Source organism: Telopea speciosissima, chromosome 7, assembly GCF_018873765.1.
Source record: "Telopea speciosissima isolate NSW1024214 ecotype Mountain lineage chromosome 7, Tspe_v1, whole genome shotgun sequence".
NCBI classification, from domain to species: domain Eukaryota; kingdom Viridiplantae; phylum Streptophyta; class Magnoliopsida; order Proteales; family Proteaceae; genus Telopea; species Telopea speciosissima.
Genome location: NC_057922.1, coordinates 27,938,713 through 27,955,502, shown reverse-complemented (window position 1 = coordinate 27,955,502; position 16,790 = coordinate 27,938,713). Strand labels below are relative to the sequence as shown.

The 16,790-nt window shown below is 37.0% G+C and overlaps 1 protein-coding gene across 2 annotated transcripts; it reads right to left on the bottom strand.

The window, feature by feature from the left end:
* Positions 1-406: 406 nt before the first annotated feature.
* Positions 407-11,054, bottom strand: LOC122667339 (serine/threonine-protein kinase MHK-like). Of its 2 annotated transcripts, none has more exons than XM_043863598.1 (17): positions 10,658-11,054; positions 10,484-10,562; positions 9,874-9,942; positions 9,644-9,733; positions 5,604-5,742; positions 5,369-5,471; positions 5,193-5,245; positions 3,957-4,023; positions 3,229-3,337; positions 3,086-3,151; positions 2,904-2,972; positions 2,768-2,828; positions 2,538-2,645; positions 1,770-1,804; positions 1,558-1,603; positions 1,098-1,179; positions 407-580 (listed from the first exon to the last, which is right to left on the bottom strand). In XM_043863598.1, exons 1-17 carry the CDS (start codon positions 10,663-10,665, stop codon positions 448-450), a joined length of 1,317 nt encoding a protein of 438 aa, XP_043719533.1. In that variant the 5' UTR covers positions 10,666-11,054; the 3' UTR covers positions 407-447. The 2 variants fall into 2 exon arrangements, with proteins under 2 accessions (XP_043719533.1, XP_043719534.1); XM_043863599.1 differs by having other exon boundaries at positions 2,538-2,642.
* Between the last annotated feature and the right edge of the window lie 5,736 nt (positions 11,055-16,790).

Below are 16,790 nucleotides of genomic sequence, written 5' to 3'. Positions count from 1 at the left end.
AGTGACTTTTATAAACTCCGTTAATGTTATGAAATTATAAATAGGTCATGTGATCTATGAAATTGGAAAATATCTTCAAAATTTTCATCGTACATATCAAACCCAAAAAATAATATTTACATCATCAGAGACATGAGGACTTAATTAATTTCTTAGTGAAACACAGTTATCCCCCCCCCCCCCCTCCCCCCCCTTCCCCCTTTTTTTTTTGGCATGGCCTCACAAAAAGCACTAAAGTAGTTCAGGGAACTCGGTGCTTGCAAGTTTCAACTCAAGACCTGTAACATGAGTTAGGTGCAGCATGTAACCCTTTTTCAGTGGTGTCGAGCTGAAAAGTTACATTGCTAGAACCTACGAAAGGAGCACTCACAGAAAATATTGTCGAACCATCTTCAACAATTTGAGTTTGAAAGAATGTTTAACCCAAACAACTTTTAGAGAACTTGCTTAAAGGTAGTGAACCTGCTGGAATGGTGAGGAGACAGCGACCAGTGGTGGCCGGTCTAGGATGTTAGGCTGCAGAGACGCCATTGTGAATCCTGTTGGCTGTGGAACCCCAATTGTTGGACAAGAAGCTTGACTGTAACCACAGAAAACAGAGATCATGTCATCACACATTGTAGGAATTAGGCCTCGTATACTACCATATTTCTAAAAGATTTGGCACCAAAATGGACAACTTAATCAGAGGGCCATCTTATGAACGAGCTATAACATTATTTAAAGTTTGTCACCACCAAAGTAATATAACTCAAAATGCAAATCAGCCAACTCCTCTCTTAGGAATGTATTTGGTTAGTTTCTAAGGCCATGTGGGGAAGGAAGAGGGAAGACCACAAAGAAGGGCATTCTGTTGCTCCACAGATTTCCCCTCCCCCTCTGGTTGCACCAAGTTTCAGCTCTTAATTAAAATGTTGAATAAAGGGGTATACAATCAAAGCAAGAGTTCATAATAAGTTCCATAGTATTAATATTCTGGGAAAGTAATTTCAAACAATCTTCATCATCCTAAGAGTCATACTCATGTAATATGTTCACGATAGCCAAGAACTGTGAACAGAACCAAAAAACATCCGAACAGATGGAGTGGTATTTACCTGCTAACCATGTATGATGGTAACGAAGACATCAAAGCTAGATCGTTCCCACTTTGATTCAGAGATAGCAAGGGCCACAACACTAAAGACAAAAAAAAAAAAAAACCCACAACAAATTAGCACAGCAAATTTTTTTGGAGGGGAGGGGGGGGGTTGTGTGTGAAACAAACAAGTTCCTAGAACTGGAATTTAACATTAGCCGCCTTTGCAGTTGGCTGAAAACATACTTAACCTTAAATATGGTAAATATTTTGAATTTCTTTTTTTAAGTTAGGGTGGGGGTGGGGGTGGGGGGGAGGGAAAGAGATAGCACTGGAGTAATAGCATAAAATACCATCTCAATTACTATAGTACATTTCGAGATTTGCTTTAGGGAATTGATGATATGGTATCCTAATACTGCTGGTTATGCAACAACTGTAAAGGAGCAAAAGTAGGGGGTCATGGATAGGAACATTACCTGACTTATCAGAATGATTCTGAAAACCAGAACAAAAAAGAATTTCCTGCATTCAAGAAGTTGTTATCTTCAGTATGTAGCAAAACAACTTCAGTTTTTGCTTCCGAATATATACAGTAGAGAAGATATTTGTGGTGAAAACAATATCTATATTCTATAGAAGTAAACCTACACCCAAGTAGGCATACAGCAATAAGCAACCACAGACTCACCTCCCTAGCATTTTTGGAGGTTTGATGAACGGCTTCTGCATGGAATGAACTGTAATCAGACAACATGAAATATTTTATAGGAAAACTAACATATTTAATATTGACATAGTACTCAAATGTAACTTCCAGCAGATAGCATCACGCTGGACTTGACAAATCAAAACACAAGGACCCATAATGAAGCACTATCAAAGATATTCAAGCACATGGTTACTCTACAGTTGGCATGTGTTAAAGTGCAAAATCTATTTTAAAGAAAAAAGTAAATGAAAGGCCAGGAAAAAAATGTACATCAGTCGGACTACTCAGAGCGTCCGAGCATAATATTGAACATTTAGCAGGCATGCCAAGAGGACGCATACCAAATTTCGGTGAATCTCACCAAATAGACCTGAAGGTTTAGACTATCCATATGATTGTACATATTTAGTTCTTACTATCTCTTTGAAGCAGAAGCTTTTCCCGCAATGATACAAAAAAGGAGTACGCAAAATCAGTATGTGTAGAATGATCCAATATAGAATGGGCTTCCCAGGTTTGGATCCTGGACAACTGTGTATTCACCATAAGGACTGTTCTATGTCAAAGCATACGGACAATAAGAGTTCCCTGATCCTATCATCTTCTGTAGATGCATACTATTATAAGTCTACTTTGAAATTCCTTATTCTGAAATTTTATGCTCATGCTTGATTCAAGGTCAACTCTGAACAAACACCCCAGTTTCCTATGTATCTGAAGCCAGATACTGATTAATTTGATCATTACCTAAGTTCGAGACACTGGGCTTCACTGCTAGGGTCAAGCCAAGGAAGCAATCATCTGGTTCAGTGCTGAAGTCCCACAGACTCAACTCAAGCTTTGGCTCTGATCCTACTGCGGTCCAAAAATAATAAAAAAGAAAATGGATAAATTAGTTCCGCTGAGCAAAGAACAATTTGAAAGCATACTGAATCATAGAAATGTAGGGATTCCTGATGAATTCAAAAGCAACTCACCCATGTGATTTGAATTTGGTTGAAAATGGTCCCGAAGCGGGTAAGGAACCCACATTCCCACCTATTCCAACAATACAAGTCAGGTAGAGCATTTGACATAAAGAATGCTGAGAACAAACTTGGAAAAGCATTTTACATGGAAAAATGGATGCTGAAGTGCTTGCTCTGCAGTCGGTCTCCTTTGTGGATCCCACGAGCATAGTTGCTATTGAAAATATGGTAAATATGCATTAGAATTTACCCAAATGTAAATGGTCAGAAAAAGAATCAACCATGACCATTAAACTAATTGAAGCAGACTGTATTGACAACACTCACCGTGATCAAATCAATTGCTTCCAAGCTAGCATTAGGAATGATATCTGAAAGGTTGGCAGGCTCAATCTACAGAAAAGGGAAGTTGTTAAAAGAGACAAAAAATACCATAGGAAGCTCCATAATCTATCGGAAAGAAACCTCACCTTGGAAAAACAAAAATTGATTAAGCGTGAAACATTCATCCCTTCAGGCAAAGTATTCCAATCTGGGGTACCGCGAACACAGCATATTTTGTAAAGCTGATCTGTTTCACTGCTCAATGAAGAAACAAGAAACCTAAACATCAAACTAAAAGTAAAAATATATGTTACTTAATCAATGGAAATTATCATAAAGGGACGACAACATACATTTACAGATCCTTGGCTCCATAATTTTATAAGGTGTTTAGGTATTTAAAACATTAAAGATGTTATTGTCTACCAGAAAGGGACTAACTAAATGCATCAATAATTAAGGAGATAATATTTTCTCCCTTCTAAAAAAATTCCCAAATCGGCAAGAGTGCCATCACAAACTGATCCAGACAGAACAGTATGCTGAGAAGCCAGACAACTCTGTTTGAACTGCTTTAGGTCAATAGCCAAAATAGCCTGGAATTCCTCCTCCTATTAATATCAATTTACTAAGCTTTATTCAGAGAGAGCCAAACTGACATGAAAGCTTGCCAGAGATGGGTTTCAAGACACTGCAGTGGCTAAGCTTCCTTCATCCATCGAATTCTATTTAGTATGGAATTTCATGTGATAAGTGCACGTGCAGCTGTCTGTGTTGAAGTATGCATGGGATGCAGGAGAGGAAGTCTTCAACCATCATTTTCTCTTTTTCGATCGGGAACTAGAAGTTCTAGACTTGGGTTGATTAATATTACCTTTCCCCAGGAAAAATAGGGCACAAGGTGAAAAGCTCAGCTAATATTGCGCCAATGGCCCACATGTCTGCAAAAAGTTGCAGTAGTTAGTCATCAAAAGGAAAGCAATCTTACAATAAATTGTCAGAATGAATTAGTGATAAAAGAAATCCAAATTAATTCATCCTACCAGCTTTATATATAAGCATTTGAGCACAGAAGTACTATTTTTCCTTGAGTTGACTAGGTGTAATTTTTTTTTATTTTTATGGGTGGATGACTGGGTGTAAATATTTATTAAGCTTTATATATCATGTCCCACCATTTCTACCAATTACATCTCTCAATTTCAATGATAAAAATCACCAAGAAAAAAAGATAGTCCTCCTTCCCTTTTTGGCTGTCCTGAACTCTTTGTCCATCTCAAAGATCAAGTTATGAGATTTCATGAAATTCACTGCTTTGACCCCTTGCATTGACTACTATAATTACACCCCAACTTGAAGAGAGAAAACTCATGGAAGGGCAATATTGACTAATGAGGGGGGCTTTAATCCTTCAACCACCCCTCAACATTACGCTTTTTCACGGGATGGTCATTGTTGAATGGAGGGAGTATCAAATAGAGCCAGTTATTGCAAACTAAATGTCTCTCTATACTGGGAGATGTTTACTGCATTTTGTTTGTGAATTGCACTACACATACTGTTTTGCTACTCTTTCATGATATATGTGTTGCAGAAGCCCCATTAATCAAAAGAAAGCCAGCCAAGACAAAGATTGCCTTGACTGCATCTCAATGTAGATGTGAGCAATTTGATGGTCTGGATTCTTAACCATATTCTTTCTCAACCATTTGGTTGCCTTACACAAACAGTGGAACAAGCATGGTCTAACAGGACCTAAATTTCATAGAAGCATGAATGTTAGAACAAATTGCAGAGAATTCATAGTTTCTGATATGAGGAATGGTATGGTTCTCAAACAACTCCAAAAAAATGATCATGCCGATGGTTATGTACTTAAGACAGGAATAAGGAGAGTTTTAAGCATGTGAATTTTGTGGAATAAAGAAATACTCTCAACTCCCAATAATATTTCTTTTCTAGCTAAAAATCTTTCCATAGCTTGCAAACTCTTTTTTTTAAAATAAATTTCCCTGATGAAAAGTAAAAAAAAAGAAAGCATCACTATTTCTTAAATGTCATGATAACTAAGCACCTTGTGCATTTCAGACACTTGAAAGAAAACGCTTACCAATCGCAGGAGTGTATGATGATGACTGCAACAAAACCTCTGGTGCCCGGTACCTTGCGTATGTATGCAACACATTTTAAAAGATGTTTAGTCACTAATTAAAACTGCAAAATTCATCTGAAATAGCAGTTGAGGACATAAAGCAGATTAAGGTGATGCAGTTGAATGGAACTCACCACCGTGTAGAAACATAATCAGTATATGGAGGCCTTGATGTAACTTCTCTTGCTAGTCCAAAATCAGCAATCTTTATAACATCACTTGTCACCAGCAGATTCTCTTGACAGAAGGAAAAATGTTTAATCAAATATCATTACAACGTACACAAAGTATCCTTTATAAATAAGTGAAATCAGATTTTCTGCATAAATCAAAGAATACAATAATGTATTATAGAAGGGATCTCAATACCAGGTTTTAGGTCCCGATGAAAATATCCATTTCTATGCATATATGCAAGCCCCTGTAACACTTGAGAAATAAGGCTCCGTACCTCTGCCTCTGAAAATGCACTTTCCCGGTCTCTCATGATTTGATATAGGTTATATTCCTGGATACATGAGAGACAATCAAGCATAGGTTAACTAAATCATGAATAAAATTGAATTTTTGTTTTATAAGCCATAAAATTATATTCATCCTCATCCATGCTGTTTTAGATATTTACATTTTGATGGTTTCCCTATCACTGATCCAGAAAACAAATAAATAGCATGTACAAGACACATCCACAACTGAAGAAATTAGTCCGTAATATGACAGTATCAGTCTCAGATGCTTCAAGGAAGCATTGTGCTGCATATTCTAATTCGCTCTCTCTTTACTAACAAGTTCAGAGGAGGGAGTTTAAGGAGTTTGATTTCTGTTGGATAATGCTTGTGGACATCCCAAGTTTGTTGTGAAACTGGAAGGAACACAGTTTGAGTCAAAAGAAGAAAAGACTGCGGGCTTTAATCCCAGTAGGAGCAACTCGTAGAATCTGGGAAGAAAGGAAAAACTGGGACTTTTATGCTTAGACTATGCCTTACATGGTGTCGAAACAGCCACATAAAATTTTTTTGCGCTTCAACATGGATAGTATCAGGGGTTAAAAATGAAGCTTAAGATCTTTTTTTTGGAAGTGAGAAGATTACAAACCACGTAAAACATATTAGGCCTTTCATAGTTTCAAGGAATCTTTTAACCAAAAAAAGAAAGGGATGGTATTGATGCAGGATCTCTGAGACATATTCCAGCAGGAACAGAAGCCTCGGTTAAGGAAGTCCTGAATAAACATTTACTAAGCATTTGGGTTTAACAATGTCTGCACTAGGCTTCAAGGGAACGGACAGAAAGGGAAGGGGTAGTTTGGCTACACACCCTATGTTGCTAGTGTATATCAAGTATTGTGTCCTTCCACCTATATAAGTTATTGTGCACATTGTTAAAATATTGATATCAAGTTATTCATATTAATTTACATACACTTTCATGAGCAATCAGAGCCTAATGAGGTTAACATGCATATGGGCCTAACAAAGCATATTCAACCTAATTTTCCGAGGGAAATGGATTGAATTTCAAAAAAGATGGAGGTTTGAGATTGGAAAACTCCAACAACCTTTCATAGTATGATTTGCATCTCATGTACTCAGAAAAAACTGCTCAGAAAAAAAAAATTCAGATGGTAAGTTTTTAGTGACATACATTTTTCTTGATGTTTTAACCCAAACATGTGTGCAAAGATCATCAAGACTTCTTCCAATTTTGTCATGGGATCTTAGATGAGTTTAAGAGGTTTGAATCTCCCAAAAGTTGTAAATTCGGGAACAAATTTGAAGCATTTAGCAATTATGACTCATATCCCCAATTTCGACCATTTTGACTTGAACTTTGGAATTTTAAAGGGGAAATTTCTACCACTCCCCGACACTTGCCCTATATTTTTGCTCGAACTCCCCTATCCCAAATTTGTTTTTTTATGATTCCCCTAGAAAAGCAGACTTCCTCCCCTTTCTCCCTTGGTAATTCAAAATCCAAATATTCCCCTGGTTCCCTCCCCTCTCCTCCCCTCCAGAAGCCCCTCCCACTGCACCTCTCCAACAACACCTCCCGTGCCTTCTGCATCTCTAAGTTCCCCTCCAGCTCGTGATCGGCGACCCCTTGCCCTCTTTTTTTTTGGACAAGGGGTTGCTGTGAGAGAGAGAGAGATATGAGATGGCAATTTCAGACCTACAGGGTGTCAACTGAGTTTGCATGTCATGGGGTGTATGACCATGAACAAAGGTGGAACAAGCGAATGCTTTGCAACTTGTTCTTCATTTCTGAATAAAGGAATTCGGTGGAGAGGTTTCTCACCTCTGAATTTTGTCAAAATCTCTCTCTTTTGAGCTGCTGCTCTGCAACTTGTTCTTCATTGCTGAAGATTGTTTTCTGCATGATCAAGACTGGTGGGATTGGTGTTTGACCCAATCGACACCTTGCGGTGTGAAGCCCGAGTGGTTCTTTTGAAGCTCTCCTTCAAGTTACTTGAAGATTTCTTTGAAGTTCTAGTTAAAGATCCAATTTTTATTCAAGTTTCATCCTCAAACAAGCTGCTGCCAAGAGTAATCTGCAACTACAGTAAGTTTGAGACATCCCCATTCCCATCCCCATCCTTCTTCTTCTAATCCTCCACAACCCCAACCCTAGCTTTCCCCCTTGTTATTTTCAAGTTTTCCATACCCTAAATTCCCCACAGACCTAACCAGCCATCAAAACTTCATCAAACTTCAACCACAACACCCCTGCCCATAAGGAGAACTCAATCTCCCTTGCTGCCCTTTCCAACCACTGAAACCCTAATTCCCCCCATTTCAAATCAATTCCCAAAAACCCTAAAACTCCCACAGACCAAACCCACCATCAAAACCACACCAAACTAGGACCGAATCTCCTTCTCACCCCTAGGGAAGCTCGATCCAAGCCCCATCCCTAAATTCACATCCTAAACCCTAGATTCCCCTCTTTTCTTCTTTTCCAAAACCCGAAACCCTAAACCTAAGATGCTGCCCATTCAAGTTTACACACTTCTACCCATCAAAACATCTCAGGATCTTCACTGATAGACTCCTCTACCTTGACTTGACATAACCCATACATCAAACCCTAACCCTAACCAAACTCTAACCCTAATTTCACCAAAAACCCTATTTTTGACCTAGCTGATTCACCTGTTCATAACAGATCTTGGGTGATTGGCTCCTAGTTGGTCTCCTACCAATCTAGGACTACATTACCATTGTTCCTCTTTGTTCTCAACACCTGTGTCATTGAGGGAGAGCTACGTTTGCCAAAGCAGTGCTTAAGTAATCAATTGGGTTGTTGCCTGGTAATACCCTTGTTGGGTTCACCTCGTTTGGTTTGCAAGTTTAGGTTCATGAGCATGATTCTCAGATCTGACTAAGTTTATGTCTTCTGAGGCACAAAAGATGCCTCCAAGGATCAGGTTTTGTTGAGATAAGTGGCGGAGAAGGAGAGTTGTGGTCCTCAACTGCGGGAGGTGTTTGAGAAAAAATGTGTTCCTGGCGATGAAAATGCGGTTGTCATCTATGCTACCACCTTGAGAGGAATCAAAAAATTTTCAAAAACTGCAACAGTGGCAGATCCGTAATAGAAACTCATCACATCCACCTGATTGAGTGTGACACTTCCATGGATTCTGGGTTTAGGGAGGAATTGAGGCACTTGATGGCAAAAGGGAGGTTAGGAGTACCTATAGTGTTCGTTAAAGGAATGTTGATTTAAGGAGCATATGAGGTGGTGAAAATGGAAGAAGAGGGGAAGTTGGGAAGGAGATGTGGGTGGGAGATGCAGAGGGCACGAGAGGGGGGCTGCCATAGAGGGGTTGTGGGAAGAAGAGGAGGGGAGGGGACCAGGGGCACTTTAGGGATTTTGAATGACCAGGGTAGAAAGACAGGTGAAAGTTTGCTTTTCAGGGGAAATCATAAAGAAGTTTGGGGTAGAGGAGTTTGAGTAAATATAGAATAGGAGAGTGATAGAAATTAACCAAATCGTATACGAAGGATTGGAACATTTCTATTATTTCAACCGAAATTCTGACATGTCACTCATTCCGCTTTGCTTATTTTTAGAATATATTGTATCTTTTGTATTTCTCATTTGATGTCATTTTGAGGTCCAGGGAAACAAAAATATTTCGCAAGTTTCGACAGACTTCGATTGAAGTTCTGAACCTTGCTTGCAGGCCCTTCTGTATGCCGATTATCATGTAAATAAGCTCATACTAAATACAATATTTTTCTATTGTACATTGCAGAAATTAAATTGAATTAGAATTTCAACCTTTGAAGTCTGTGTCAAACCTGGGATTGATCAAAACTAAGATAACACATGATCAGAGCATAGAACCAACAACTATGAACACATCCCACAGAGGAAGTTGAAAAAAAAATCCTTCGCTCAAACCTTACCATGTATTCAAAGATGAAGAAAAGGTCATGATTTTCCCAAACAATCTCCTTCAACTTGACAATATTTGGGTGATTCAATTTGCGGAGGGACTGCAAAAGCCAAAGTTATTCCTTAACATGATAACATGGGCAATGCCCTGTGCATGAGTAAAGTTTGTATTGCTTTGCTTTGAAAAAGATAAATGAATGTGATACATTTCAATCGAGAGAAGAGTAACTTATTATCATACCTTAACTTCGCGTAAACTCCTACACTCCTCCCAGAAGTAGAATTTTCTCTTCATTTTCTTTACAGCAACCTTCGACAAAGTGCATGTCATCAGTTGAAAAGTGAATTCATAGATTAAAAGTACAATTTATATTCTGCACAAAAGAATATTAAAGGGAAAGGTAGCAAAAAAGAAAACCACCAGCACATAAAACTAGGGATGTTTTGAGGTTTAGGAAATGCACTAAAATTAGCAGTTAGCAGTGAAAGAGTATGATATATTTCTTCATCTTTTATAGTCATGAATGTGTTTGTGAGTGTGTTAATGAATCACAGTCATGCAAGTGTTCAACAATGGAAGGGTGAAGAAATCTTCTATAAGTATATAATTATTAGTAATTGCCAACTATACATCCATTAAAGTTAAATCTAGTCCATATTTTCAAACATTTTCCTCTTTATGTAGGTGGATGGTTACATGTCAAGCAAAAAGTATAACAGTTCATCATGGAATGCAATCTGACTAAAGCCTCTTGTGCTTAAAAACATCCTATTAGAGATAGTTTTAATTTGAACTTCAATGTTGCATATAAACCATGATTTGTTTCTCCTTTGGGATGCCCAATACTTACAATTTCATTTGTCTCTAGATTGAGGGCCTTATATACAGTTCCACATGTCCCATCTCCAAGCTCTTTCATAAGTTTATATCTGAAACCCATTGAGAGCAATTTAGACTGTAAACCCACCAAAGACAAACTGCACAAAATCCAATTCAAAGAAATCTCAGGAAAATAACAATTCACCTTTCCATTATAGATCTGTATCCAGTGATAACTAGCAACGCGTCAGTGAACTTCTAGTGACCTCCAGACACAAGGGTCTACACTGGCAATGCAGTGCCTTTCTATTGATTTTAAGTAGAGATTACGGCTAAACTGTAACATGAAATATAAGATGTTCTGAAAAGCAAAATGTTCATAGTGTGAATGATTACACGTCACACAGAAGATCGACATGCTTAGGTGCAGCCTCAATATGTTGCCATAAACTGATATCATCTACAAGAAGACGGCGGTATCCACAACACATCCGGAAGAACTCTAGTAGAGGAAGTGTTCAATTTCATCCGCAGAAAATCCCAAACAGTGATGTATATCTGATCCATCTACTTTGAGGAGTGCCGACCTCTCAAAAAATTCGGATGACTGAGCTGTGAAGAGTGAGACAATGCGTAAATAAAACTCTAAAAATGAAAATTACAAAAACATAATGATCAAAACAGTCCTATGAAGACACCAACATTAACATGACACCTACCCAGTTAGAATTATCTTTTCCAGAACAGTAATAAGAAAACCGCTCAAAACGAAAGGTAAAACTATATCCAACCACCAAAAACTCCACCAATATTGGATTCCTTTATATTGGAACGTCCATTGCAAGAGAATTACGAAACATACCTCAACCATTAAGACCAGGAATTCTTGATTCTAACAATTATTACTTCACACTATCATAAAACAATTGATTCATTCTCTGAAACAGAATTTCCTCTAAAAGCCCAAAATTCTGAACGCGAGATCCTCAAAACAAACTAAAACATTTTACTTAAAAAACCAATCATTCTAACCAAATCGAATTCTTTCTCAATTTATCTACATTCAATGTATAATTACCAATTCAAAATAAAAAGGAAAAAAATCAACAGAAGCTAAAACCCACATAAAACCGTAAGCAGAAAGGGAACAAGAAGAAAACTCTGCCTGCATTCCGACTCGATGAAGAATCCCCGGACAAACTGGAACAAATCAAAACTCTTCCCACACAAAAAAATCCATATCTAATGAAACAGAAACAGATAGTATATTAAGCTCACCCCATCTACGCTGAGGAACGTGAATAGAATCAATAGATACAGCAAAACGATAAGGATCAGAGAAAATTGAAACAAATACGAATCTTCTGATTAGCAATGTAGATAAAGAATTATCATTTTGGTTAAATAACGAAACGCAGACGAGAATTAGATTTCTGCTGTCGCCATTATAGCAAATCCAAATTCCGCAGAAGAGATGAAGAAGAAGCCAACAAGAGAATATATAATAGAAAATTAAAATCTTCCAAAAGATAACGAATAAAAAGGTGTATGGGTCCCCCCCCCCCCCTACCCTTTGAAAATGCAATATTTTCCAGATCAAATTACTATAAACCCCTTTTTTCCAAAATGAAAATTACTATAACCCCCCTGAACAAGGTTATATCTAATTCTAACCAAATGATTAATATTATAATGACGGTATTACCCCAAATGACAAATGTAATATGCTTAAGAGTGTTCGTTTTGCTATTATGTTGTGGTTGGGGAGATAGGAACTCAGTGGTGTAAGCGTGATTTTGCAAATTTGGAGGGATGTTTTTGAAATTTACGACGCCACAGGGAGCGCGTGACGAGTGGTTGGTAATGATAATCGGGAGTCGGGATTCATGGTTTTAAATCTCGGAAGTCGGATCGTGATCGTTCTTGGCCCAAATCGAGTTGGATCTGACAGATTTACCTCTGTTTTTTCATAACAAATCGATTTATATTATCTTTTTACCCTTTATTCCTGCCAGTGGATCATCGGTATCGGATCGGTCGAGATTCAGGATCAGCCTCGGCCATACCAATCCGAACTAACCAATATTGGCCGATCTGATCCTAGATTACGAACCATGCTCGAGGGTGATATGTTAACATAGATTAGGTATCAACGTCGATGGAGGAACTCGATATGCATTGGTGGTGTAAGTATTTTTGTGGTGGGGCTGTAAAATGGTATGATCATACTCAACACGACTTGTCAATATAGAGAATAATACTGATATTGACATCAATATTGACAGGCCGTGTTGAGTATGATCAGACCATTTTACAGTCCCACCATAAAAATATCTATATAACACACATGATTGTACTAAAATTTAGGAAACACGTTCTCTATCCGGGGGGTGAGACATCTACACTAGCTGAGGGCCAATGTGAGCGTGTGGAAGCATCAATAGGGATGAGATTTTTGCTTTTCATCAGGGGGTACGGCGGTCATTTCGCCCCATATTGTGTTTAGCGCAGGGGCCACACTTCCGGAAAAAATCCTTTTCTCTTAAAATTTAAATGGGTTTACATGTACTACAATAATATAAAAAAGGGATTTTCTTTTTCGTCAATATGCCTAATGATGTATCTCGTCCATTTTTGGTAATTTTACTTACAAATTTGAATCATAGTTTGAGCAACTTTTCTTGCTTATTTTGGACTAAAATTTGGCCATTGAGATGAATGTGTAATCCTTTATCATTTCGACAAACCAATTTATTGTCGAGTGGGAAATAGTGAAGCGTTTCACTAGGCATAGTGACACGTATAAGGCGTCTTTAAAAAATGAATGTTTTTTGTTGTCACCAAAGTAAAGTGACAAATAATAACTATATTTTTTTTTTTATTATTAGTAGTTGTAACCTTATTTTGAATGCTCCTTTGTTCTATTCCCAAAAAATTTATTAAGGTAAGTATAAAATAGAGTTTTCAAAATAATTTAATAAAAAAAACCATTATTACATTATCAAACCTATTCATTGTTTTGCATTATAAGATTTACAATTGAAAAAAAAAAGTGTGTTATAGTACTTAAAGAGCAAAATAATAATAATAATAATATTAGTATTACATATTTTTTTTTACTAAATTCAGTTACAACAAATTTTTTTCCTTTAAAAATTATGAAAATTTGCACATTGTAAGAACATGATGTGTGTTTAATACGTTAACGTGTGAAAATTCAAGAACAAAAAATATGAGCATATATTCAATATGCAAGTAAAAGAAGATCGGCATATATTCAACATAATACTAGCTTATTAAAAGACTCTCAACTAGAATATACACAATATAATAACTAAATAGTTGAAAATGTATACTTTTTTTTTTTTTTTTAATGATAAAAGTCTTCCAATGGATGTAGGAACTAGGAAGTTGCCCATAATTCAATGTCCCAAATTGTCCCACACGCACGGTCAAGGGGGAATCCTTTGACCAATAAGTGTGGATGGTGCTGAGAGGGTATTTATTACACACGGGTTGAGGGGAATTATCGATTTTGTCCTATAAAAGGTCAGACATTAATAACCCTAGAATGTTGATTGACCTTTTGCCATAGGGTGAAGGAAAACTTGTCCTTAATTTGATTATCAACTTCAAATATATTTTGAGACAAATCGACAACAAAAAAAAAAAAATCATGTGTGAAAGAGCATCATGGGAAGAAAAAAAAAATTATTGTTGACATAAACATTTGTGTTTCAATATGCAAATTTTGTTATATATGATCTTGTCCTTTCATGGATTGGAGAAAACCATACCAAAAAATCACTTCAAAGAGGAATGATTTCAGTAAGAGAGAGAGAGAGAGAGAGAGAGAGAGAGAGTTTTGAGTCTTTTCACATGCGTGAAATTGTGTTAGAAAATTAAAAGGACCAAATTGAAGAGGCATGGATAGTGCATAGAATGTCTTAGGGGCACGCCTAATATGTCATTTGCCTCATGTTCCAAGCAAGCACAAGTGGATGATGATGGTGATGATGATGTTGATGATGATGATGATTTGCACATCTCATGGATGGGCTAAATGGGCTGCGGCCCATCAAATGATAAATTCAAGCTTCTCCAAATTAAGACAATACGTACTATGTTAGGAGCAGCTACTAATTAGGGCTAAACAACATCATATTACTCATTCCATGCGTATTAATGACTCACATTCAATAACAAATCCTAGTGGTCTCCATCACATATTGATATCTTTATTGCTTGCCAGTTAAGGGTACCTTCAAATCCTTTAAACCAACAAATGTTAGAAAGTAGTTTCCCTTCACCCATGGCCAATGAGGAATTTATTGACCGATGAGTTTCAGTGTGATCTGATGGGGATCGGGAACAATGGTGAGAGTATTATTAACTTCGTAAAATAGGGAGAATAATAATTACCCATAGGAATATAGGATGATGAGTGAATCCTACTTCATGGGTGGAGATAAACTTTTCCCTAAATGTTATATATTCCTTGCTAGATTAGCCGTAGGTAGCCCTAAAATGGTGGTTTTCATATTGTGAAACATCGAATTTTCTTAAGACCATAGTACAAACTTATTCTTATAACTTTAACAATTGTTACATGATGGTTTGGTTAAAGTTATATTTGATGAATATGTTGTCCACATCATTATATATGTATCGTTATAATTTTAGATGAATTAACATCTTTATGTATCATCATAAAGATTTAAAATTTTTGAATAATCTGAAAATTGATCAAATAATTAGTCAAACCTTTGAAAAAATCAATAACTCTGGAAAAAATCAAGAAAGAAAACTCATATATTGTAAACCATAGGATTGAAATAGGCCATCAAAGAGGGCCTTGGATCGTTTGGAGCAAGCATTTTTGGCCGGTGGATCAAACGGTTAGGACCCAATTCAGCCATCTGATCCAATGGTCCTTTAGGACACTACATATGTGGCATGCATCCACATGGTTTAAGGAATCAGTATTGGATCGGTCATATCGACAAATTGGATCATTGTTACAAAACTTTAGGAGATAAAATAATTTAAAAAATGGTATCAGAATCTTGGAGGTAAAAGCATCCGATTCGGCCCAATATTGTTGATACATATCGATATCGGTATCGATTTCAAGATCAACCGATACCTGATCCAATACCATAAATTAAATCCTTGGGCATGGGTAGAGAAGATAAAATACTATGGACCATTGTCAGTTCATTAATTTTGTTTTAATTAAGATTGGAATCCTCGTGATTAGGAAGACATTTGCAGTTTTGCACTTGAAGCATATTCTAAGATAATTCTCAAAGCATATTCTATCTATTTTTATTATTATATATACATTTTTTTTGGTGAAAGTTTATATATACATTGCCCACAGACACAAAAAGTTGGAAACCCAAAAAAGACCAATTACAGCTCTCCATTTGAAATGTATTCCAATCTTGTCCTCCCCGGGATACTAGGCCCCATTGGGGTCAGATAGGGACCCACAAGGAGCCTGTAGAAGGGGCACATTGGGGTCACATTTATTACTACTACTATTTCAAGAAAGGTGGGGACTAAAAAGGTAGAACTCGACCTTCTCTAAAATTAGTTTGGACTCAACTGTTCGGTTAATGCCACATTAATCTACTCTGTTCGAAGAAGGAATAAATCGGTGAAAAGCATCAAACGAGTTGAGTTTATGAAACAAGCTCAGATGATTGAAGTTTACGAAACGCCGTCTAGCGGAGTGGTTGATAAACAAACATCTCAACTAGACCTATCAAACCTGCGCCTTTAGCTGCTTATCACTAAACTAGAAGCTCATCGCCCTCCCAATTTGATAGAACCAAAGGGTTTACAAGATATTGGAGATAGGATTGAACTAACAATCCTTAACTTTGATCACTATTATGAAGTATCAGCGAAAACTGAATAGATAGATTAGATGGAGGTTGGGATTATCCATGGTTTTAGTGCACGGTATCGGAACAGGTATTGGCAACACGCAAAACCAATAAACCCCTGAAATTTCTTAAAAAGAGTTTTTTGATCATTTTATCTCTTGTTCGTACCGTGCTACCGATACGATATCGACACAGTATTGGTATCGGTGATTAGCAAAACCGATACGTATCGCCCGATACGGGCGATATGATACCAATACTTAGAACCATGGGATTATCTGATCCACCCGAACTGATCCCAATATTTTATTTTGTGTGTGTGTGTGTGTGTGTGTTTTAAGAAGAAAATTTTGGTCGAATCAGTCCTTGTAACTAAGTCTTTGTTAGTTGCCTTCTTTTGCCATGTATTAGATTAGATTAGACAAAAATTTTGCAGATTGGTAG

Bases quoted from the DNA above. Each gene is read 5' to 3' on its own strand.
- LOC122667339 (XM_043863598.1), bottom strand. The intron at 9,734-9,873 runs GTATGATAATAA...TGGCTTTTGCAG, and splicing joins GGAGTTTACGCGAAGTTAAG to TCCCTCCGCAAATTGAATCA. The intron at 5,246-5,368 runs GTGAGTTCCATT...TACATACGCAAG, and splicing joins GATTATGTTTCTACACGGTG to GTACCGGGCACCAGAGGTTT.